The sequence below is a fragment of the Odontesthes bonariensis genome, chromosome 4 (assembly GCF_027942865.1).
Source record: "Odontesthes bonariensis isolate fOdoBon6 chromosome 4, fOdoBon6.hap1, whole genome shotgun sequence".
NCBI lineage: Eukaryota > Metazoa > Chordata > Actinopteri > Atheriniformes > Atherinopsidae > Odontesthes > Odontesthes bonariensis.
In genome coordinates, this window is record NC_134509.1 from 9606011 (window position 1) to 9632242 (window position 26232).

The 26232-nt window shown below is 39.8% G+C and overlaps 3 protein-coding genes across 6 annotated transcripts in view; 1 reads left to right on the forward strand and 2 right to left on the reverse strand.

Moving 5' to 3' along the window:
* Nucleotides 1-1528: 1528 nt before the first annotated feature.
* Nucleotides 1529-5688, reverse strand: LOC142378119 (uncharacterized). Its single transcript, XM_075462349.1, has 5 exons — nucleotides 5640-5688; nucleotides 5322-5541; nucleotides 4956-5170; nucleotides 4639-4682; nucleotides 1529-1962 (listed from the first exon to the last, which is right to left on the reverse strand). The coding sequence occupies exons 1-5, from the start codon at nucleotides 5686-5688 to the stop codon at nucleotides 1870-1872; spliced, it is 621 nt and encodes a 206-aa protein (XP_075318464.1). The 3' UTR covers nucleotides 1529-1869.
* A 572-nt stretch (nucleotides 5689-6260) lies between these two features.
* LOC142378120 (intelectin-like) lies at nucleotides 6261-8683 on the forward strand. Its single transcript, XM_075462350.1, has 7 exons — nucleotides 6261-6345; nucleotides 6705-6806; nucleotides 6971-7218; nucleotides 7554-7712; nucleotides 8090-8207; nucleotides 8360-8463; nucleotides 8549-8683. Exons 1-7 carry the CDS (start codon nucleotides 6261-6263, stop codon nucleotides 8681-8683), a joined length of 951 nt encoding a protein of 316 aa, XP_075318465.1.
* A 3350-nt stretch (nucleotides 8684-12033) lies between these two features.
* LOC142378410 (slit homolog 2 protein-like) overlaps nucleotides 12034-26232 on the reverse strand; it is a 102813-nt gene continuing 88614 nt past the window's right edge. For all 4 annotated transcript variants that reach the window (XM_075462872.1, XM_075462874.1, XM_075462873.1 and 1 more), the window contains 9 exons: nucleotides 23525-23664; nucleotides 20167-20260; nucleotides 19611-19748; nucleotides 18544-18784; nucleotides 18216-18346; nucleotides 17951-18105; nucleotides 17180-17531; nucleotides 16814-17028; nucleotides 12034-14053 (listed from right to left, as the gene is read on the reverse strand). In XM_075462872.1, the coding sequence (XP_075318987.1) occupies nucleotides 13797-14053; nucleotides 16814-17028; nucleotides 17180-17531; nucleotides 17951-18105; nucleotides 18216-18346; nucleotides 18544-18784; nucleotides 19611-19748; nucleotides 20167-20260; nucleotides 23525-23664 (1723 nt within the window). In that variant the 3' untranslated portion in view covers nucleotides 12034-13796. The remainder of the gene's footprint in view (nucleotides 14054-16813; nucleotides 17029-17179; nucleotides 17532-17950; nucleotides 18106-18215; nucleotides 18347-18543; nucleotides 18785-19610; nucleotides 19749-20166; nucleotides 20261-23524; nucleotides 23665-26232) is intronic.

Below are 26232 nucleotides of genomic sequence, written 5' to 3' on the forward strand. Positions count from 1 at the left end.
TATGCATCGTTCTGTAGCTTCAAAATGAATCCACAAACCATTGCACTTCCAAACTTTTCGGATCATTCTCTTTGGTGTGTCATCGGGATCTTTTCTAACTTAGACCTCTGAAAGCAACAACAAAACAAAGGTGAAAAGTGTGAGGTAAATATTGTGTTTAATAAACAAACATCAGTCAGGGAACTGACATTAGTCTGGGGATGGAGATGAGGGAATATAAAGCACAATGCACATGTGTGGAGGTGGGAGGGGAAAATATTTATCTGTTACACAAGGTGCCCCCATACAGTAAGGAGCAGGAAGCTCTATATAACATACAGATCAGGATCCAAGTCTACGGTACAAAAACTTAGCAGCAACATGTTAACATCGGAGACCAAGGGGCTAACAAAGTAGTTTCATTTAGAAAAAGTCACAGTATTCTTTAAATTTGTTAAAAAGGTAAAAACAGTTCTATGCATCCGCTAAGGTGAATGCTACTCACAAGATCTGTGTGTGGAATACATAGGTAGGGAAATTATCTATACATTTATACTCTAATATAAAGACCTTCTGGTAATGGCACAGTACAAACTCTCAGGAAACGCGACAAAAATATACAATGTCTTCACGTCACATTTGCAGATTAAAATGTAACTAAGGTCTCTGGCAAGCACAATAGTTTCAGTGATCAAAAAACAACTTGTCATCAACCAAAATAAAGGACACCATTTTGTTAGTTCAGCTATCTTGACAGAGTATGTCTTTTTAATACAAAAATAAGGACAAATATAAATTAATATATATTAAAAGAATCAGATTGATATGTGGGGATCTACTGAATAAGTACAGGTATTTATGATACAATAAATACTTGTCATTCATGACTGGGGGTGGATAAACAGCGAGTAGTGTATTAAACCTGACAGGTAATACGTTTAACTCTACAGGGGAGAGTACTTGTGTGTGTGCGTGCGTGTGTGTGTGTGTGTTGTTCAGTAGCTGTATAAAATATCACACGTTTGAGCGCAGCTGTGTGTTGGATCATGCACACAGTCTCAGAGGGTTCAGGAGGTCTTCTAAAGGAGACTGTGGTGGTTTCTGTGTTGTAGGGGGGTTATCGCTGCTCGCCCTGTCCCATGCTTTAATGCAGCTCCTCCTAGTGGTGAGTCTGTGGTACTACCAGTTAAAATTACTCCTAAAACAAACAACTCACAGACAGAAAGCAGGAAGTCTACAGGAAGTGGTCAGCCGTCGGTGACCCGTCAGTTCTCCGGAGAAGAGACAGTGCGACACACCATTGGAGTCATCATGGCCAACAAAAAGAAGCAGATGTAAGGACAAAGTCAGCTTTTGTGGTTTTTTTTTTGTCTTTTTCTCCACTTCATAATAAAAAATAAGTCTGTTTTTGTACTTTACAATACAATTCAAGATCCCCGCCGAGGAAGCATCAATCATCAGTCCAGCACTGACAAGAAACAAATCTCTTTATTTCTTTTAGTAGTATTTTTCTTGTTTTTTGGGTTTTTTTTCTGTCTTTTTTTCAGGGTTTTTAAAAAAAAGGGGTTGGTGGGGGAAATACTCTGGGGAGGGGGTTGAACGGTTTCCTCATGAGGAATAAGAGAAGACTGGGATCAAGTAAGGCGGGCAGGAACACAGAACATATCTGGAGAAGCGGAAATCTGCCGATCGTGTTGTCTCTTTTTTCTTTTAATTCTTTCTCTTTTTACGAAGAACACTTTGTACAGCCGCACTTGACAACTTTCTCCACTTCCTGGACAAAAGAAGAGCCATCAGTGCACTGGAAGGTGTATTTCCTACGTTTGCTGCGTAGGGGGGTGCAGCAGGTACCCTGTCCTTCTGATCCCCCCGGGCAGCTGCCTCGACACTCTAGACGGGAGACCTTCTCCTGGGTTTGGCACGCCGCGTAGCCTTGCTGTCTCTGGTAGACATCTCGGACCCGTTCCCCTCGGCAGGCCACCTCTGCAGAAATGCAAACCAAACAGGAGTGTTACAAGTTCACAGTGGGAGGGAAACTCCACGAATTTTGCACAGAAATCTTGGGTGCTTGTTCGAAAGGATGTAATGATGCTTTCTGGTGACAAAAAGTTGCTCAAAGAAAAAAATATAATTCAAAATATATTATCAAAATATTCTTTTAACTCAATCAGATCGTGGATGCCCACTCAACAACTCATGTCTTAAAGCGAATGGAGATGATAGCTGATCTTTATGGTGACAACAACAAAACTGTGAGGCAACATGTCTGTGAGTTCTAGAGAGAACATAGAACAATGAGAAGAGGCTAAAGTGGCGCTATCATGGGGAATGGAACATGCAAAATCCCTGTTCTGCAAAGTTTGGAGACATACTCAGAAACTTAATGGCATCAAACCCAGAGAAGTACGTTTGACAAAGACTACGTGATGTTCAAAAGGACCTGATTTAGGCAAATAAATCTAAAGTTCTGGTTGTAGAAATAAAATACATTTATATTTCAACATAACTGTAGGAGTTAATAGGACAGGTTGTCTGTTAATTGCAACCTCAAAATCGGAAAAAGTTGGGACAGTATGGACGATGCAAGAGCGCAGTGATTCTTATTTATTTACTCACTAAGTTTTTTACTTACTGACTTTTATTTCATTGCAGACAGTAAGAGTCATATTAGATACTATTTTGTCCTGTTCACACTTCTTAAAGTGTGAAGTAAAAGGATGTCGCTGCATTTTCCTGTAAAATTCTCTGTTGGGGACAGCTCAGGCCTGCAGGATGACCAGTACAGTATCAGCACCCTCTTTTTTCTCAGTTTCACTTTCAAGTTTTTATTGTCACATGTATTTTACAATAAAGCAAAATTCTTGTGCCACATTTGTTGACGAGGGGAGGGTAGCGCAGCGGTTAAGCCATGTGGTTTTGCTGTGCCTTGTTGAAAAATGCATGGAGGTCCCTGGAAAACATGTCGTCTTGAAAGGGCCATGTGTTCAGATATCTCAGTGAACTTTTATGTATTAATGGTGCGGTCGCAGACTTGCAAAGGAGCTTTGACAAGGGCACTGATATAACCCCATACTATCACACAGCCTAGCTTTTTGATGTGTTGCTGATAACAGTCCGGATGGTCCTTTTCATCTTTGGTGTGGAACACACATCTTTCTCACGTTCAAGATTGTGAATAATGATTTGTCTGACCACAATACACATTTCCACTGTGTGATGGTCCATCCCAGAAGCCCAGAAAAGATGACACAGTTTCTGGACAAGGCTAATAAAAGGCTTAGCAAAGTGACATTTGTGATTGTAACTCTATACTGTAAAACTTAACAAAGATATCCTGCTGTAATTCTTTGCCAATGTGGTTACTGTGATAGGAAATTAGTTATACTGTTATACAACAGAACTGCATGAACAGCTTCAGCAAATAATGCTTAACGTCATATAGTTGATTTTCCATCGTGCTCAGTACTTAAGTTGGAATTTGAACTGTCTGGACAAATATGTGTATGTGGTCAAACCCTGTATATAAGGGCCGATCTTAGCATCAGTGAGTTGTCCACACTCTTGAAACCCCCGTGGTTGAAAGAAGCTGAACCCTATTCAGCCGAATATTGATACTTGGTCTCTGTCTCTGTTTGATGATTGTTGCTGACTATTCCTGGTTGTTCATTCTACTTTGATTTATTATTCTGTAATAGATTCCTTAAATCTTAGGAGACTTATTGTTGTCTGTGCTTCCTCATCACAGAACAAACAGTTTTTGCCTCTTCAGTCACAGCAGCTATTGATGAACGGCAGTTCTTGATACTGTACTGTCTGAGGTATCAGAGATCTCTAGTGTCCAGATTAAGCTTGCCCATTATGCACTGAAATTGCTTCGATGGCTAAATTACATTCTGGACAGTAGAGGTGGAAAAATACAAAACCCTCTCAATATTTCTTTGAGGTTTTTTCACATTAGAGCGATTTTTCTCATGCATTTGTTGACAAATTGGAGATCGTCCAACCATCTTTTGCGCCTCAAAGACAAAGCCTTTCATGGATGCTGCTATTGTACCAAATCAGGATTACAATCATCCGTTTGAAACCTAATTTGTACCTGTGAATTTCCCACATCCCAACTTTTATTTGGAATGTGTCACAGGCCTGAAATGCAAACATGTAGGTATGATAACAAATGGAACGAACTTAACGAGACAAAACATGAAACATTTTGGCTTCCTACTGCAATGAAATAAAAGTCGAAGTACACTAAGTGCAAATTCTTTTTTCTTTTTCCTTTTCCATACTGTCCCCAACTCATTTTCCTTTGGCACTTTTGACTTTTTTTCCTTATCTATGAATTAAATATGTAACAAGTTGTGTCCATAGATGCTAAAGCTTTATTTATCACATTTGCTTCTTCCTCCTCTGGCTAAGAAAAAAATCAGGGCATGCAAATTCTGCAATATTTAAGAATAAGATTTCATTATCATTAAATAAAATACTTAGCTGACCTGCCATTTGACCGGTAAACAATTTGACAAGAAAAAATAGAGAGATAATCGAGCTCATCTTAAGCATACAGTATGTTGCATGAGTTGAAAACAAGATGAGAGACTTAAAAAATCATGACGAATAGAAGCAGACAGGGTTAGGATACATGTGATCATGCAGTCTCACCTGAGTTGCCCCTTGTGTGGGATTAATAGGAAGCTCAGGAGATGCTGAGTTGAAAAAGTGACGGGTTAGAAGCATTAGTGCGGAGACATTAAAGAATGTTAGATACACACACACTGCTGAGAGACACAGAGAGAGGAAAAAGCTTTGAAGAAGGGCTATTAAAGAAATCCTTCAGATTGAAAAGCTTAGACAGTATTAGTTCATGTTTTTAGAAGAATGTTGGACATCATTTTACCTTACGCACAGATAACAATCTCTATGCATAGAAGCATCAAGCATAGTAAATATTCATCGGTAAGCGTCCTTGTTTTGCTCACCTCTGTCACAAGACTCTCCAGTGTAGCCGCTGTTACACTCGCAGTATGCTTTGCCCAGGCCTGACACTCTACATTTGCCATGTTTGCAGAGAGACAGGCTGCAGAGGTTAGTTGTATCATGGTCCTGCTCATCACAGAGAACACCAGCAAAGCCGGGCTGGCAGCGGCAGGAGTAAGAGTAGGAGTTTATTGGGAGGCAAGTGCCATGAACACACCTGTGGGATGGAGGAGGGAGGGACAGGACAGAATTTGATAATGTGGACAGATATCCATATCCATGTCATTTAAAAAAAACAAACAAACAAAAAAAAACACTAAAAGTGCAAACACTATGGTTTTAAAGCTAAAAAACCAAAACCCACTCACTTGTTGCCGTCACAAGGGTTGCTAACTTGCTGGTCACACAAAGTCCCCGTCCAACCAGGGTGACAGGTACAAGTGAAGCCACGGTGACCAGTTGGGTGACAGTCGCCTTGGACGCAGGCACCTCTCTGGCATGGCTGGCAGCCTGGCTCTACCCCATTGCCAAGCCACTGTCTGGTGCTCTGTGAAGTCCCTGAGCCTGGAGACCCTGGTTCCAGCCCAACTCCAAGGTTAGTTGGAGTAATCACAAGTCAGTTAGTTTTTAGAGGTAGTAAGCCAGTAGAGTGAGTTTATTATGGTTCAAAATCAAATGAGTCCAACCTTGATAACAGAAGACCTTGGACAGTTTATCATTCTGTCTGGTAAGCATTTTCCTTGTATTAGAGGTGTTTCAGGAGCTGATGCAATATAAATGAAGCAAATAAAAAGGAAATTTAAAGGCTCAAAGTACAAAATTGCATCATTGTGGACAAATATTAGCTGTAAAGTAGAGCAGTGAAGAAGCATTGACCATCACGCATCTTTCAGACCTTACAGCGATCATAAGGTAGGAAATAAGAAATAGAAATTCTTTAAAAAAAATTTTACACTTGGATATCACACTTGACATTTGAAAAGGTTATAATTAGGAGTTATTGTACTGTTTGAGCTGTTTCTAGCTCTTTTCTTTTGAAAAACTGGGAGAGATGACTATGTTGCTAAACTTTCCAGAGTTTATATTATTTCCAAATAACTGTTTTTGTCTTGAAACGTCATGTTAAACTCGACGAAAAGACTTTTAACACTGAAAAGAATTGTACTTATTCATGTCTATTTGTTATTTTTCCCCTTTGGTGGATATGTCATGTTGAAATTGATTTGTTTCTGGAAGATATAATACGGTGTAGTGATCAGATCTATTATGCTTATTACATTAAATTTGAGTCATTTTGTTCCACAGACATGTTACTCCATCTTTTCTTGTTTGTGGGGGTTTTGGTGACCTCTGAGGAGCTCGAATCCCTCGCTCCTGCTTCTCTACAAACAGGTAAAATGCTGATTATACATCATACATACTAGGGTGCACTTTTTATATCCAATCATTTTTATACTTGTTGCCATTTCACCTAATTAGTTGTAACATATTCAACTCCAGTTGTTTCAGTTACTTGTCCAGCCTCATGTTGCCCCATCCCAACTTTTTTGAGATGTGTTGCTGCCATCAAATTTAAGATGAACTAACATTGATCATGAAACAGTAAAATGTTTCACTTTCATCATTTGTAATGTTTTCTATGTCGTCTTATGAACAAAATATCGTTTTAATCAACATTTTTCACAGCGTACCTCTTTTTTTTGCAGCTTGGGTTGTACTTCACTGCTAACTTTCTCTCGCCCACCCAAAAGGTACCAGGACAAACTTTGAAAATTTGCAGAAACTGAGTGACAGATCCAGATATGTAGCCAAGAGCTGTAAAGAGATCCAGAACATATACGGTGAACAGGAAGGTGAGCATCAGGCTTGACCTCGCAGAAATGTTTCGATATGCATTTTCAGACTCCTCAACTGTACATTTTGAAAACATCTTTGGCATGAAGCTCAAGCCAGTGACCAGGAGATAAACATAAAGGTGTGGAATTTCTCCTTTCATAATTTACTATGATGTTTCCAGATGGGTTGTACTACCTGACCACAGCCAATGGCATGCGATATCAGACTTTCTGCGACATGACCACTGCTGGAGGTGGCTGGACACTGGTGGCCAGTGTCCATGAGAACGCCATTCGGGGAAAGTGCACAGTGGGCGATCGCTGGTCCAGTCAGCAGGGTAACTATGGTCATTTTCCAGATGGAGATGGGAACTGGTCCAACAGAAATACTTTTGGAGTAGCAGAGAGTGCCACTTCTGATGATTTTAAGGTACATTGGACCGACAACATTTTTATAGCATTATCTAGATTTCTAGTTTTCTGTACGCTGCAGATTGCCTTTAAATCCCAACAATGACATATATACATCCCCATTTGAGACTAATGGGTCTCTAGTTAGGCGGAAAACAACGGCATTTACTGTGGTCAGTAAATGTGAGAAAGTAAATGAAAATAAAAAATCCTAAACTCTACCCGTATGCTTGTTTACAATCTTTGAAAAGTTCCCCTTGAAAAGTTGTTGTTTATAGACTGTGAGGAGAGCTTTACTTGTCAATTAATTGTTCTCTTATTAGTTGATAAAAGTCCTTGTGTGCTCTTTCACAGAATCCAGGCTACTATGATATTATAGCGGAGAACATGGCTGTGTGGCATGTTCCCAACAACTTTCCGCTGGAGCACTGGAAACTGGGAGCCATCCTCCGCTACCATACCAATAACGGCTTTCTTAGTCTGTACAGGGGCAACCTTTTTAATCTCTTCAAGGTAACTTATTCATGCACATATTGGGAAATTGGGACTTCAATAAGATCAAAAGTCCCAACTACACTAGAAAACATGCAGACATTGCAGACATGACTGAAGGTGAAAGTGTCATATTCACATCAGCACATAAATACTGTGCCCTTGCTGCTACTTTAGTTCATTTATTCATTTGTGTAGGTTTGATGAAATCTGTTTTTGTTCTCCTTTTCTCCTTTATTTGTTTCACTGTTGATTTGACCTCCTTATCATGGAAATATCGAAATGAAATGAGATTTTTGTGGATCACAATTCTATCAGTTGTTGGTGACCTACAAAATCATTAAACAAACCTGCAAATCTACTCATACAAGCATTCATATCAAGCCACATTTTTCCAGCAATTTCCAGTGAGATACAACATCGGCTCATGCTCCCAAAGAGGGCCATCTGTTCCCATTGTGTATGACCATGGAAACAAAGAGTCCACCAAAACATTTTATGGACCGATTATAAGAAGTAAGAAGCTCAAAAAGATCAAAATGAAGATAATGAATAGTTCTTTCACCATTATATGTGGATGAACATAAAAGTCTACATTATTTTCACAGACCATGATTTATAAATGAAAATCAGAACTTAGTGTGTATCTTCTTCTGTTCGAATGAAAGCGGAGTTTGAGCCAGGATTCATCACATTCAGAGCAATAAACAACGAACAAGCAGCCATGGCTATCTGCTCTGGGGTCAAACCAACTGGATGCAACACTGAACATGTGAGTGTGAACCAATCTTTGCACACAATGCTGTAAGTGAGTCAGTGCATCAAATGGTAAACACTTTTTCTATGTATGTGTGCAGTATTGCATAGGAGGAGGAGGATTTTTCCCTGAAAGCCATTTACAGTGTGGAGACTTCCCAGGGTTTGACTGGGGGCATGGGGCGAGCGCCTCCAAAGAGATGATTGAATCTGCTGTCTTAATGTTCTACCGTTGAGAGGATTATTTAGCAGTAGAATAGTCAATTGTGTTCAAGCAGCACACCAGAAGATGGTATTCCAGTACTCTGTATCTGATTAAACTGTTGGGCTAATTCATTAGACTGTGTCTCTGGACACAAAGAGGTAACTTAACCCCATCTTAACCCCTAACCCGTGGAGACACTTTTGTTGGAAAATATATAAACAGTAACTCCTTTTATGTGTTTGAGGCTGATCACAGTCAACCCTTCTGTGTCTCTGTGTTCATTTCAGTCTTTCTGGACACTCAGCTAAAGTCTTCTATTTGACTTATGTGCTCTTGTGTGCCTTCATCTCTCTCATCTGTGACCACATATTGGGTGGAATAAAGTTAAGTTTATGTAGCGGTCACCTAGTTAAAGGAAACTCTTTAAATGTATTCATGCTTATAATGTTGGGGGAAAAAAATAAACAAAATCAAAACAGACTGGCTCGGTAGTTGATCTTTTAGCGGTTGTTTTCAAATGTTGGGTAATATACATTTCATGTGCACCTGTGCAGGATTTGCTTTTAGATATTTTCTTGCAAAGTCAAGTCGGGTCTTTCTTATCTTGCGTGTTACCAGTGGTGTGAAGACGTCGCAAGTAAGTGCCTCCACAAGGAACATTACATGTGGAAGCTGCTTTGGGCACATAGGCTCTTATTCGGACTTGGCCTTGAACATTATATTTACCCAAGATACCCAGATTTGACATTTTACCCAAATGTTTTGTATCTTTTGTTCGTATTTTTTGAAAGGAAGTTTATTTTAGTTGCTTACAATGTTTGAAATACATTTCCAAAAACAGATTGTCATGGAAATTAAACCAAACTCTCAGAGGAAGCAAATAATGTGAGCCTTGATTATCTAACATTTATCTTTTGTGCTTTATTAAGTCTTGATGGTGACGAAAATCTACAGAAATGATAAATAAGCACAGAGAACAGAGAAATATTGTGTTTCATTCCAAATATTTCAACAATGCACGGAAATGTACCCTGTTAGGTGCAGAAATGGTCCTTAAGATATAAAGTATAAAGAAATGATAAAGAAATAATTTTACTATACTCTAATTAGCTTATTCTGAGCTCTTTTTAGAATATAAAACTATCAAAAAATCTTAAAACAGGCCCCGTAATGAGGTAGTGCATCAAAATATCCTTTTCTGGTTATTTCTGGTATCCTCTGCTGGCCCTTTAGCTGTGCTCTGCTGTGGAAAAGACAAAAGTGGACAAGGATATGTTTTTTTTGTGGAGTGAAACAAACAGTGTTAAGATCATGAGGATTGTCCAGTGCATGTTATTTGAGTTTTTCACCTGTGACTCTTTGCTATTTACAGTTTTGAACACTTTGTGCTCTTTGTTGTGAAATTGGTTGCTGTCGGCCTCTCCAGGCTCTAACAGGCTCAAGCTAACTTTCGACCCATCAGCATCCAATCAATGAGTGGCATCATCAACAAATCCAATGTGTTGAACTTTTTGGAGGACAGCACATTTGTCTGTCTGGGCCGGCAAAATGTGGAGGCTGAGAGCGCCTCAGACTGATACCTACATGAAGGTATAAAACAGCCCTTAGCCTTGTGATGTACTGGTGACCTCTTCAGGGTGTACCTCGCCTCTCACTTGAACTGGAATAGACTCCAGCTCCCCTCCACTCTGAACAAAATGAAGTGGGTATAGAAAATTTAAGGAAAGTCCTGAATATGATTTCTGTCTGTGAGATGAAAGCTATTTCTAGCTTCCTACAGAGGTACATTTATGACCAGTGGAGGGAAATTTTTTCATTTAAATGTAACAACAAGATTTTCTAGGGAAAGTGCTTGCATCCTACCAGGATAGAAGAGTGATGTAATTATTGCTACAAGTACAGCTTGTGGTGTGGTTTCTTTAGTTTCAGACAGTACAGAAGCCAAAGCAAGAGAAAGAGGGAGACACCTTGAGATACAAAGAACAATCTCAAGGGGAAAATCAGTCTCTGTGACCTTCCATCCCTTCTGTACTTAAAAAAATATAACACACATTTGAATTGAAACAGTAGAATACCAGAAAGTGTTTATCTTTGACCACACAGAGCAAATGATCTCTCTTTAAATGTATTCATGCTTATAATGTTGGGGGAAAAAAATAAACAAAATCATAACAGACTGGCTCGGTAGTTGATCTTTTAGCGGTTGTTTTCAAATGTTGGGTAATATACATTTCATGTGCACCTGTGCAGGATTTGTTTTTAGATATTTTCTTGCAAAGTCAAGTCGGTTCTTTCTTATCTTGCGTGTTACCAGTGGTGTGAAGACGTCTCTCATAGACTCTGACCATGCCTCTCCCTTCAGGAGTCTTACGGATTTGGCTCGATGATGCAAAGACATTTTGATGTCAAGTTGTTCTTTTCTGGTCTTCAAGAGCTTTTGGTGTTGCTGAGCTGGCTAATACAGTCCTTGCCTTTGTATCAGATTAGAGCTTTCCTAAAGTTTCTGCTGACCTGACTGTTCTGCTTTTTCTGCCAAACAATGGCCTCATTTACCTTCATGAACAAGCCAGCACTGAATCAACATCATCATTTTTTTTTCATCTGCTTAACTAGTCCTGAAATAACCAAAAAACAGGCCGCACCTACCCATGAAACCAAGTATCACCCCTTGAATCAAAGCTGAAAATCTTCATTTGAATCATTTCTTGATTGCTGCATTTTAATTACACTGTGGAAGTGTAATTAATGAAATTAGTGTAAAATAATGAAAACTTCCAAAACAGGGCCTTAGGGCCTGTATTAGCACAACCTGTAGGCTTTGGTCTATTTATAGGATTTGTTACCTCTAAAAAACACTTGTTTAATGTAGGAAATCCTTGAACCCTTGGCTGTAGTCCAGCAGTGATCAATATTACTGTGTAGAAACAGATATGGATACAATGTGTAACAGCTATATGAGACAAGATCTCTTTTTCTGTTTGTTGTTAACACACACACGAATACAGATACAAAATATATTTCAAGGCTGATAAAAAGCTGAATCGTTGTCAGTTGGTAATGATTTCTAGATTGTATTTCAGCCAATGTGTTCCTCATCTTTTGCTCTCCAGACGATTGCTTACACGCATGCAAACAAAACCCAACATGATTGGTTGATACATCTTGGACTACAAGCAAACTAAAAACAGAAGCCAGAAAGCCTCCAATTCCAAACTTTTATTCCTTGCCTACATGCGATGCATCTTTCTATGCAGATATATGTTTATATATTAATTAAATATAGGGAGTTGAAAACATATACATGTGTAAAGCTTCATATGCTTTGTATGCTGTATATGTCCCAGAAAACTAAATGTTTTACAAGGCATAGACAAGAGATGAGAAGAGGTAAAGTCAAGGGTAAGGATGAATGTGACACAATCCTGATGAATTCTCACTTTTATGCATCGTTCTGTTGCTTCAAAATGAATCCACAAACCATTGCACTTCCAAACTTTTCGGATCATTCTCTTTGGTGTGTCATCGGGATCTTTTCTAACTTAGACCTCTGAAAGCAACAACAAAACAAAGGTGAAAAGTGTGAGGTAAATATTGTGTTTAATAAACAAACATCAGTCAGGGAACTGACATTAGTCTGGGGATGGAGATGAGGGAATATAAAGCACAATGCACATGTGTGGAGGTGGGAGGGGAAAATATTTATCTGTTACACAAGGTGCCCCCGTACAGTAAGGAGCAGGAAGCTCTATATAACATACAGATCAGGATCCAAGTCTACGGTACAAAAACTTAGCAGCAACATGTTAACATCGGAGACCAAGGGGCTAACAAAGTAGTTTCATTTAGAAAAAGTCACAGTATTCTTTAAATTTGTTAAAAAGGTAAAAACAGTTCTATGCATCCGCTAAGGTGAATGCTACTCACAAGATCTGTGTGTGGAATACATAGGTAGGGAAATTATCTATACATTTATACTCTAATATAAAGACCTTCTGGTAATGGCACAGTACAAACTCTCAGGAAACGCGACAAAAATATACAATGTCTTCACGTCACATTTGCAGATTAAAATGTAACTAAGGTCTCTGGCAAGCACAATAGTTTCAGTGATCAAAAAACAACTTGTCATCAACCAAAATAAAGGACACCATTTTGTTAGTTCAGCTATCTTGACAGAGTATGTCTTTTTAATACAAAAATAAGGACAAATATAAATTAATATATATTAAAAGAATCAGATTGATATGTGGGGATCTACTGAATAAGTACAGGTATTTATGATACAATAAATACTTGTCATTCATGACTGGGGGTGGATAAACAGCGAGTAGTGTATTAAACCTGACAGGTAATACGTTTAACTCTACAGGGGAGAGTACTTGTGTGTGTGCGTGCGTGTGTGTGTGTGTTGTTCAGTAGCTGTATAAAATATCACACGTTTGAGCGCAGCTGTGTGTTGGATCATGCACACAGTCTCAGAGGGTTCAGGAGGTCTTCTAAAGGAGACTGTGGTGGTTTCTGTGTTGTAGGGGGGTTATCGCTGCTCGCCCTGTCCCATGCTTTAATGCAGCTCCTCCTAGTGGTGAGTCTGTGGTACTACCAGTTAAAATTACTCCTAAAACAAACAACTCACAGACAGAAAGCAGGAAGTCTACAGGAAGTGGTCAGCCGTCGGTGACCCGTCAGTTCTCCGGAGAAGAGACAGTGCGACACACCATTGGAGTCATCATGGCCAACAAAAAGAAGCAGATGTAAGGACAAAGTCAGCTTTTGTGGGGTTTTTTTTGTCTTTTTCTCCACTTCATAATAAAAAATAAGTCTGTTTTTGTACTTTACAATACAATTCAAGATCCCCGCCGAGGAAGCATCAATCATCAGTCCAGCACTGACAAGAAACAAATCTCTTTATTTTTTTTAGTAGTATTTTTCTTGTTTTTTGTTTTTTTTTTCTGTCTTTTTTTTCAGGGTTTTTAAAAAAAAGGGGTTGGTGGGGGAAATACTCTGGGGAGGGGGTTGAACGGTTTCCTCATGAGGAATAAGAGAAGACTGGGATCAAGTAAGGCGGGCAGGAACACAGAACATATCTGGAGAAGCGGAAATCTGCCGATCGTGTTGTCTCTTTTTTCTTTTAATTCTTTCTCTTTTTACGAAGAACACTTTGTACAGCCGCACTTGACAACTTTCTCCACTTCCTGGACAAAAGAAGAGCCATCAGTGCACTGGAAGGTGTATTTCCTACGTTTGCTGCGTAGGGGGGTGCAGCAGGTGCCCTGTCCTTCTGATCCCCCCGGGCAGCTGCCTCGACACTCTAGACGGGAGACCTTCTCCTGGGTTTGGCACGCCGCGTAGCCTTGCTGTCTCTGGTAGACATCTCGGACCCGTTCCCCTCGGCAGGCCACCTCTGCAGAAATGCAAACCAAACAGGAGTGTTACAAGTTCACAGTGGGAGGGAAACTCCACGAATTTTGCACAGAAATCTTGGGTGCTTGTTCGAAAGGATGTAATGATGCTTTCTGATGACAAAAAGTTGCTCAAAGAAAAAAATATAATTCAAATTATATTATCAAAATATTCTTTTAACTCAATCAGATCGTGGGTGCCCACTCAACAACTCATGTCTTAAAGCGAATGGAGATGATAGCTGATCTTTATGGTGACAACAACAAAACTGTGAGGCAACATGTCTGTGAGTTCTAGAGAGAACATAGAACAATGAGAAGAGGCTAAAGTGGCGCTATCATGGGGAATGGAACATGCAAAATCCCTGTTCTGCAAAGTTTGGAGACATACTCAGAAACTTAATGGCATCAAACCCAGAGAAGTACGTTTGACAAAGACTACGTGATGTTCAAAAGGACCTGATTTAGGCAAATAAATCTAAAGTTCTGGTTGTGGAAATAAAATACATTTATATTTCAACATAACTGTAGGAGTTAATAGGACAGGTTGTCTGTTAATTGCAACCTCAAAATCGGAAAAAGTTGGGACAGTATGGACAATGCAAGAGCGCAGTGATTCTTATTTATTTACTCACTAAGTTTTTTACTTACTGACTTTTATTTCATTGCAGACAGTAAGAGTCATATTAGATACTATTTTGTCCTGTTCACACTTCTTAAAGTGTGAAGTAAAAGGATGTCGCTGCATTTTCCTGTAAAATTCTCTGTTGGGGACAGCTCAGGTCTGCAGGATGACCAGTACAGTATCAGCACCCTCTTTTTTCTCAGTTTCACTTTCAAGTTTTTATTGTCACATGTATTTTACAATAAAGCAAAATTCTTGTGCCACATTTGTTGACGAGGGGAGGGTAGCGCAGCGGTTAAGCCATGTGGTTTTGCTGTGCCTTGTTGAAAAATGCATGGAGGTCCCTGGAAAACATGTCGTCTTGAAAGGGCCATGTGTTCAGATATCTCAGTGAACTTTCATGTATTAATGGTGCGGTCGCAGACTTGCAAAGGAGCTTTGACAAGGGCACTGATATAACCCCATGCTATCACACAGCCTAGCTTTTGGATGTGTTGCTGATAACAGTCCGGATGGTCCTTTTCATCTTTGGTGTGGAACACACATCTTTCTCACGTTCAAGATTGTGAATAATGATTTGTCTGACCACAATACACATTTCCACTGTGTGATGGTCCAACCCAGAAGCCCAGAAAAGATGACACAGTTTCTGGACAAGGCTAATAAAAGGCTTAGCAAAGTGACATTTGTGATTGTAACTCTATATTCCCCTGAACTGTTATACAACAGAACTGCATGAACTGCTTCAGCAAATAATGCTTAACGTCATATGGTTGATTTTCCATCGTGCTCAGTACTTAAGTTGGAATTTGAACTGTCTGGACAAATATGTGTATGTGGTCAAACCCTGTATAAAAGGGCCGATCTTAGCATCAGTGAGTTGTCCACACTCTTGAAACCCCCGTGGTTGAAAGAAGCTGAACCCTATTCGGACGAATATTGATACTTGGTCTCTGTCTCTGTTTGATGATTGTTGCTGACTATTGCTGGTTGTTCATTCTACTTTGATTTATTATTCTGTAATAGATTCCTTAAATCTTACGAGACTTATTGTTGTCTGTGCTTCCTCATCACAGAACAAACAGTTTTTGCCTCTTCAGTCACAGCAGCTATTGATGAACGGCAGTTCTTGATACTGTACTGTCTGAGGTATCAGAGATCTCTAGTGTCCAGATTAAGCTTGCCCATTATGCACTGAAATTGCTTCGATGGCTAAATTACATTCTGGACAGTAGAGGTGGAAAAATACAAAACCCTCTCAATATTTCTTTGAGGTTTTTTCACATTAGAACGATTTTTCTCATGCATTTGTTGACAAACTGGAGATCGTCCAACCATCTTTTGCGCCTCAAAGACAAAGCCTTTCATTGATGCTGCTATTGTACCAAATCAGGATTACAATCATCCGTTTGAAACCTAATTTGTACCTGTGAATTTCCCACATCCCAACTTTTATTTGGAATGTGTCACAGGCCTGAAATGCAAACATGTAGGTATGATAACAAATGGAACGAACTTAACGAGACAAAACATGAAACATTTTGGCTTCCTACTGCAATGAAATAAAAGTCGAAGTACACTAAGTGCAAATTCTTTTTTTCTGCAATATTTAAGAATAAGATTTCATTATCATTAAATAAAATACTTAGCTGACATGCCATTTGACCGGTAAAAAATTTGACAAGAAAAAAAAGAGAGATAATCGAGCTCATCTTAAGCATACAGTATGTTGCATGAGTTGAAAACAAGATGAGAGACTTAAAAAATCATGACGAATAGAAGCAGACAGGGTTAGGATACATGTGATCATGCAGTCTCACCTGAGTTGCCCCTTGTGTGGGATTAATAGGAAGCTCAGGAGATGCTGAGTTGAAAAAGTGACGGGTTAGAAGCATTAGTGCGGAGACATTAAAGAATGTTAGATACACACACACTGCTGAGAGACACACAGAGAGGACGAAGCTTTGAAGAAGGGCTATTAAAGAAATCCTTCAGATTGAAAAGCTTAGACAGTATTAGTTCATGTTTTTAGAAGAATGTTGGACATCATTTTACCTTACGCACAGATAACAATCTCTATGTATAGAAGCATCAAGCATAGTAAATATTCATCGGTAAGCGTCCTTGTTTTGCTCACCTCTGTCACAAGACTCTCCAGTGTAGCCGCTGTTACACTCACAGTATGCTTTGCCCAGGCCTGACACTCTACATTTGCCATGTTTGCAGAGAGACAGGCTGCAGAGGTTAGTTGTATCATGGTCCTGCTCATCACAGAGAACACCAGCAAAGCCGGGCTGGCAGCGGCAGGAGTAAGAGTAGGAGTTTATTGGGAGGCAAGTGCCATGAACACACCTGTGGGATAGAGGAGGGAGGGACAGGACAGAATTTGATAATGTGGACAGATATCCATATCCATGTCATTTAAAAAAAAGAAACAAACAAAAAAAAATACTAAAAGTGCAAACACTATGGTTTTAAAGCTAAAAAAACAAAACCCACTCACTTGTTGCCGTCACAAGGGTTGCTAACTTGCTGGTCACACAAAGTCCCCGTCCAACCAGGGTGACAGGTACAAGTGAAGCCACGGTGACCAGTTGGGTGACAGTCGCCTTGGACGCAGGCACCTCTCTGGCATGGCTGGCAGCCTGGCTCTACCCCATTGCCAAGCCACTGTCTGGTGCTCTGTGAAGTCCCTGAGCCTGGAGACCCTGGTTCCAGCCCAACTCCAAGGTCCTGGAGCTTCCCATTGATGTAGAGGTTACGGAGACAGCCATGAAAGCTGGTGCCGTTGCGACCTCCTGAGCTGTGCTGCAGGGCTGAAAGACCCCCAGAAGCTGAGGCCCGCTCTGGCATCCCTGCATAAAAAAGATGGGATTAGAGATCAAAGCAGGTAGATTATCTATCAATCTAGATTATCTATATGTCTTAATAGATATGTCTAAACAACATTAGAACAATTAGTAAATGAAAATCAAATATACCCCTATTTACATATACTATAATTTTTTTTAGTTAGTTTCAATGTGATAAACTGCCCTACTTTAGTGAAACCTTTTGCTAAAGGTACAGTTGGTGATATTTTTTGTCATTTCCAAATCAAATTCATGATTGATGTTTTCACATACTTATTTTTGGCCACCTGTGGGATATTGTGATATATATTGAGATATATATTCTAAAAAATGCACTGGTACACTAAAATAAACGTGTTGGATCAATTAAATAGTTTTTGTTGGTTATCCTGACATTAACACAGAATCAGAAAAGTCCTCACCTCCCAGGTAAAGTGGAGAATCTATGTTGAGTGTGGACTGTTTGCTGATGGAGTTGATGGATTTCGGTGGCCCGCCATCGATGGACAGAGACAGAGTCTGGTCTGCAGCTACTAGCTCCACAGCATGAAAACTGCCATCATTTACTGTCTCCACACTGAGGGAGAGAGGATGGAGAGATTCAGGCTATACATCTGTATCATCCATCATGTGAATGTGGCATCTGTGAATGAGCTGCTGGACACGTCTGCCTGCATGTGCATGCACCTGTATATAGCAGAAGGAGGGTAGGATCCGGTGTCATAGCTGACCCTGAGACGTCCCCTGTACAGTTCCATTGCGATGTGATCGTTATCCCCCTTATACAACAACACACCGCTGTCCTCATCTGTGGCAATCTGAAAAAACACGTTCATGTCAGCGACCTTATTCCCAGCAATGGAGCACTTACTCTAATGATTTACTGACAGGAATTAAAGGTAAGTACTGCCTCATCAGCAAAATGTGCTTAAAACTACAAAACGTTGTCCATATGACCTCATATAGGTTGAAACAGCATTAAATTAAAAATATATGACACGAACTAAGCTTGTACCTGCAGGCTGATGTTGGTCTGTGGTGAGAGGGAACTTGAAGGAAGCTGCAGGTATGACTCGCGGCTGACAAAGTTGACGCTAACAAGTGTCTCGCAGCGTTCGCCCTCATAGCCGTGGAGACACTGGCAGCGGGGGTCTGTTCCCACGACAACGCACTGAGCCCCGTTGAGGCATTCGTGGTTGTCACATGGACTGGTGCGAGGAAGGACCATTGGTGGAGAGAACTCGCAGAATAACCCGCTGCAACACACAATTTAATGCACATCAACTCTATGAACGACACTTAAACGCATGCAGTCGCTGTAATGAATACAATCTGTGTTCATACCTACTAATGCAGGTACACGGCACAGATTATTTAAAAAATAATAATAACAGCAACATAATTACTGCAACTAGTAATACAGTCTTATCAGGGTACTCACATTTCACATTTACTTTTCATCAGAAGTCAACAATACAACGCAACATCTAACATTAATCATGTAACAAAAGCATCCCTGAAAAGGTATGTGCCGAGTATTTTTCTGAACATGGACAGATCACTTCAGTCAAGAGTTCTTTTAAAAACAGTTGAACATTTGATTCTTTTAAAAACAGTTGAACATTCGATTTTAGAGTTAGAAGGCAACCACAACACACTGTTGGGAAATCAAATCCTTGATTTGATTATAAACATATAAAAATAAATCTGAGTTGGTATTTTCTCACAAAATTCTCACACCCCGCTACACTTCCAATCTTTGTGACCAACACAATTGTAACTCTCAATACAGTGGAAAGCTCCCCCAATAAACAGAGGTTATAGAGATTTTGCATAGTGCGTTTCTTGGCAGACACAGAAAACAAACATATCAAAGGCAAGGATCACATAAATGCTGACAGTCTTGGTTGGAAAACCCTTGGATTAAAAACTAAATCTTTTTTTTTATCCCCTTTGAGGCTTGAATTGTCAACAAGATTTGCATGCATTGCAAAATATCATTGAAGTTATTATTGGCTGAGAGAATATTATTCCTATGAAATGATTAGCATGTGTGAGTTCCCGCTGGGATGTGGGCCTCACCTGTATCCCTCTGGGCAGACGCAGGTGTAACCATTCACAGCGTCAATGCACTGACCTCCGTTCTGACACTTATTCTCTTCACAGTCATCGTAGTCCAGCTCACAGTGCTCACCTAAGTAGCCTGGGGTGCACTCACACCTAACGTGTACAAAAACACACACAAAAATGCTTGTAGATCGGGGACTATTAGATTGCTGTTTGCAACATAACATCTGGTCTTTGGTTAAACACACTGCGTTCCTGCCTGCGGTTGGATTAGCTCTCGCTGCGTGTTGAAAACTCTTTAACACTGAAAGAAAAACATGTCAGATCCCTGTTGACCCAGACAGTCTAGACGGTTCACATACAAGACAACACGCACAATCCAAATTTTAATATGGCATGTCGAAATGATTAGAACTTAGTAACTGTGCACACACACACACCCACACACACACACTGCTTATCTCTGCTGGGAAAACTCATCAATCTCAGTGTGTAAGTGTTAAAATGCAGGGGAGAGAACTCTACAACTGCGTGTGTGTATGTGTGGTGTTTGTGTGTATAATCTACTCACTTGTATCCCTGGGGAGTCAAAATGCACTTTGAGTCGTGCTGACATGGGTTCAGCTCCGGGGCACAGAAGTCCAGCTTCTCTTCACATAGCTCTCCTAGGAAATGCACACACAAATGACATCAGCGACTTTTCACCATTTTGAAAAGCATAAACGCTAAAGAGAATTTAATATATAAAATACATCGATATCGCCCAACTTCTTCAGTGTGCTTCTTCTGTGTGTGCTTATTGCACTGGCTGCGTCTGCATTAAATGCAGAGAAATGCACGTGTGTGTTGTATGGGTGTGCTCCGATGATGGATGACTCTCTTGTGGCCAAAACCAACACAGTGGTCTGATAAATGATCTCATCGCTGAGAATGTCATGTTCCTGATGATATTCCAGAGTGTATCCTGATACTTTGAACTCCAACTGAATCACTGATGAGGAATCAGGGAATCAACCAATACTCCTGACAGCAAGAAGTTCGCTTAGGGAGTAATTACACAACCCCTTTGGGATCTATGGGAACGTGTGTGCGTGCCTTTATGTTTCTGTAGCATCGACTAACAACTTTGCTAGATTTGCACATCTAGAAGCAGTCATTTTTGCTTAGTAAACTCTTATTTCTACAAGAAAATCCTAACATACTTTCTAATCAAGAAGTTAATGTCTTTTTCTCCCAGTCGGCTAGATTTTGAAATATTGGTTGCAGAACAGCTGCCATCTATTTGTGCAAATACAGTCGTGAAAAAAACGGCACAACTTCTTTCTAAGGTTTCTCAGGTTTTGCTTTACAGGACATGATTAAAAAAAATAAATCACCTGGTCCTACAAGTACTACAAGCTCAGATGAACAATAACACATGATAGAAGACACTGTGTCATTATTCATTTAACAAAAACAAAGCCAAAATGCAGAAGCAGTGTATGGAAAACAAAGCTTTACTGCGCCCACAGGCATTAAAAAGGTAGGTAGAAGCCAGTTGCTGCAAATGCACGTGATTAACTGATCAACAGAACGTGTGAGCACCTAAAAGCAGAGATTTTGTTAGTTTGCTGGTTCAGAGCAATGCATCAGCAATGATCTTGGAGAAGAAATTGCTGCTGCTCATCCATCTGGGTAGGGTTATAAGGCCATTTCCAAACAATTTGGAGTACATCATTCTACAGTGAGAAAGATTATTGATTCTCATGTGGAATACATTCAAGACACTTGACAATCTTCCCAGGAGTGGACGTCCCAGCAAGTTCACCCCAAGGTGAGACTAGGAGGAACGGCAAAAACATCAAGAGCTACATCTCGAACTCTACAGGCCACAGTTAGCATGTTAAATGTTAAAGTTCATGACAGCACAATTAAAAAAAGATGAGTATGGCTTGTTTGGAAGGGCTGCAGGAGAAAGCCTCTTCTCTCTAAAAAGAACATCCCAGAACAGCTTGGGTTTGTAAAGCTGCATCTGAACAAACCACAAGACCTCTGGAACAATGTTCTTTGGGCAGACAAGAACAAAGTGGAGACTATTGACCACAATGTACCGAAAACCAAACACAGCATACCAACACAAACACCTTACACCAACTGTCAAACACTGATGTTTTAGGCCTGTTCTGCAGCCACAGGACCTGGGCACTTTGCAGTCATTGAGTCCACCATGAACTCCTCTGTATACCAAAGTATTCTAGAGTCAGATGTGAGGCCATCTGTCTGACAGCTAAAGCTAGGCTGAAACTGGGTCATACAGCAGGACAATGAACCCAAACAGCACCAAATCTACACCATAATGCCTGAAAAAAGAAAACAATCACGCTTTTGCAATGGTCCAGTCAAAGTCCGGACTTCAGCCTGATTGAAATGTTGTGGTGGGACCTTAAGAGAGTTGTGCATACTGAGACAATGTTTTTTAACGATGTGAAAGACTGATAACATCACAGGGTGTACTTATTTAGTCACAAACTGCTTCTGCATTTTGGTTTGAGTTTTTGTTAAATAAATAATGAAACGATGTAATATTTGTTGTTTAGCTGAGGCTAACTTTCTTTTTCACATAACTGTATACGCTATACAGATATACGGTTTCAGACCAGCAGATCACCACATTTCTACTATCCTGCCTAATATGGGTAATTAAATGGTATGTAATTTAAAGATAAACATGTGACTTAGCATGTTTTTTCCTTAATTCAAAAAGGCCCAAACTAACAGTGAACTGATCCTGAAGCGACTTGTTCTCTGTGTCATGGGACTTTGCTGTTTTTCAAAACAGGCTCTGAAATAAAAAAATGCAATGTTTGTTCCCATGTGAGCAAAGATTGATTAAAACTACAGTCCAACACCTTTTTAAACAATACCGTTTTAAAAACAGGATAAACTGTTTATCATGATGAATCTGTTGAGGACTGAATTGGCTTCAGGCTGAGTGCCACAAGCTCACTGAGTGAAATACAGTTAGACAGAGAAATAAATTGTCAATCTGGGTCTTAATATGAGACTTAGTGACTTAATATGTGACCTTTTAAAAAACAAAATATCCCAAGAAGTATAATTTAATTTGAACTTAAAATTGAAATTGAAAGTATACCTTAGATGGTAATCACATATACGCAGCTAGCAGCTGTCATCTGTTTGCGCATCAAAGACATGCACTGCTAACATGGAGCATGACTACATACAAAATGTTAAATCTGTGGTACTGAATATAAGATTTCTATGGGCGCATGGATAAAGCACAGGAAATGTGGGAAGTTAGGAATGGAAATAAGGAAGTAAGAAGAAGGAGAGGGACAGGAGGGACAGAGAGAAGAACAGACTAACCTCTCTCCACCTCATTGGTAGCAGCTGCAACCACAAAAAAAAATGACAGATGATAGAAAGCAGAGCGAGACAGGAGAAAAGACACGGGACAGCAAAACATCCAAAGACAGAGAGAGAACACCGCCACAAAGGTTAGCAGTCAGAGATGATTAGCACAGTGCAAAAGCAGACAAACAAACAGCAACAGACCAGTGTTAGTACAATTAGATATGGTTTTGTGCCTAACCTTATTATAGTGAAAAAAAATCTTATCTTTTTATGAATGGTTTCAGTTTTGAGAAAAATAAGAGTACAGAGGAAGTGACTAGTTCTGGAAATAAAAGTTGCCTCAAGCTTTTCTAGGCAACTAAATTGAATGGCTTTAAGTGGAAGCAGATCCACGGTTCGGCTAAATATTACTTCAAATGGTTACATTTTTTTTACAACTGATGGCTGAAAAGAATTAAGATCACATTTGAGGAGGCCCAGATTTCTATGTTCATTGTCACTCAGAAATACAGGAGAAAGCAACACAGAATGGTGGAGAACATGTTGTCATCCCTCTTTTATTAACGTTGTGTTACCTGTGTACTCTGGTGAACACATGCATGTGTAGTTGTTGATGCCATCGACGCAGGTGGAGTTGTTCTCACAGTCATTATCTTCACAGTCGTCAATGTTGATCTCACACGCATCACCCTCAAAGCCCTCCGGACACACACACCTGGAGTCATTCATACACAGATACACTCGTGAGTAAAAAAAAAAAACAACAACAAAAAAAAACACATACAGAGAATAGAATATTGTGCCATCATCATAACTGATAAATAATTCCCAGAAGTCCATTTAGCATTGTTATATGTCATGTTTTAACTGATCAATAGTACAAAAACTACAAGTCTTTACTTGAATATCATCTTCCTGAAAGAAATGCATCATTAGAGAAGCTGAGAACTTCACACATTAGTTACTTCCGCTTGAAAAACAAATGTTAGACCATCATTAAAGTGACTGGCAATTTATTTTCTGTTAACAAACATTTTGGCAAATTGGTTTTTCAAGCCTGCTTTAATATAGAAAATATTTTCCGTGCACGCAATTAATAACTGCAGTGTGCGCCCCATCTACTTTCCCCCCAACAGGGCCATTATTCATTATTCTGTTACAGAATTTGAAGCACACGTGAATGTGCCTGAACTCAGTAACTACTACTCAGCTTTATTAGTGCCCACATACACACACGAAATGCACTCAGAGTGCTATATTATTTTCATTATAGTCTAATGAGGGGCTCTTATGCGGTACACACTCGGCTGGATTAATATGTTATTATATAGTCAGTGACAGCTCCTCACAATTAATATTTCAACCTGTATCCTGTAAAGAAAGATAACAAAGATGGAAAAACAGGAGACAGAAATTCAGTACATAGGGAGAGGCTGACAATAGACAGTGACAGAAGAGACAGTGGAAGAGACAGGACAAGCTGTGATCTTGGGTTCCTCTAATTGTCTGTGTGGGTGGCTAAAGTCAGCTTGGAGCCAGCAGACAGGCATTAGCTCGCCTCCTGTTGGTACTAAACAGCCTAATGAAGAGATGACAGTTCTCACTGCAGGTCTGTCATCCACAGAGGCAACAGAAAACCGGCCCTTGAGCCATTTACTTCCCTGTCAATTAATTTCCAGTGAGAGTATCATTGATGGAGTTATTTGCTGGGGATCACCTGCTATGTCTTCTAGTGTGTGCTCAATAAAGGCTGAGTTATACTTCTTTTAACTGCCCTTGCGCTTGCGTCTTGCGCGTATGTTAATGGCTCGAGACGTTTATACTTCATTTTGCTTTGTCGGCGGTTGCGTGTGCTGCGTGGCGATTCACCGCCAGGACAGTAGGTGGAGTAGCGGGTTTTTTCAATGACAAGCCTACTACGATGAAAGGAAATTCACCACCAGGAGCTCTTTGGCAAGTCTCTCTTCCATAGATTCATGCTTCTTCTTCTTCTTCTTCTTGTAAATAGCCGGTATTTTGTCAGATTTTCAACACCTTGGGGGTCTAAATGACTACTTTCTCGCCTGAAAATGTTTCAAATGTTGCTAAAGTTATATATTTACAGAGTTTAGCCTATAGCTTAAGGGAAATCAGCTTTTCAGGCCGGCTGATTTCGGCTCGGGCAGGAGTGAAGTGCACTGTGTGTAAACGCTCTGCATACTGTCAGATCGATCAAGTAGTAGGCGGTTTCGACCACAGCCAGTGGCTTGCGCTTGCGTCTTGCGTGAAGTTTAGAAAATTGAGGTGACACACGCAAGCACGCAAGGGGGGGCTTGCAACCGCGCAAGGGCTTGCGTTGCGGCTTGCGTCTTGCGTTGCGTCTTGCGTTACCGACTATAAACCAGGCTTAAACCAGGCTTAATCATGTAATCGTGTAAAAGGAGTCACCCTGACATGGCTTACTTTTCAACATTTTTTTAACTACATGGCTTATGTTCGCAAAAAAGGCTTTTTTGGTAAAAAAAAAAAAAATAATCGGTGTCAGTTTATACTATATAAGACTTTCTCCGGAGCCTCTAGAAATATTACAAAGTTTTGTCAATTTGGTTTCTACCATTTGAGACTTGTAAGCTGATATTTCACTGTAAAATCTGCACTTTAAAGCAACTTTTTGCAACTAGTTTATAATCAAATAATACACTCAAAATCATTTATGATGACACATGATAAATGTAATAATGGCTCCTTTTACATTACATTCTCATTTCACAACCCAAATGCTCTTGCTCTAAGTGGCTCGGTAGGATGGTATTATCTCCAGGGAAAAGAGTAATTTACTTCTCCAATTTAGAGTCAAGCACAATTTAATACACTGTAATTACCACTTGTGGCCAGAGATGCCGTGTCTTATGTTAAAGTGTCACTCGAGCAGTTATCAATCCCCTAAAAACTAATCTGTGTTCCTCAAAATTAGACATTTAAAAAACAAACATGAAAAAAGACTTGAATATGATTCTACACTATTTTTCCACATTCGCTGAATGAGGCTCTGAGAATATGCTCATCAAGTCCTATCCATATCTTTGCCCATCGACAAATGACTGCTCCTGCCCTGTCTCTGAGACAGTATACAAGAGTAATATCTGATATTGGTGTAATTTAGGCTTTAATTTAAAAAAATTCCAAAATACTAAAAAAAATACTATAGAAAATACTATAAATATTCCAAATACAGAACGAAAGAGGAAGCTCAATTATACATGGTTGCATTCAACGATCAAAGGGGTCTTGTAATTACTTCTGC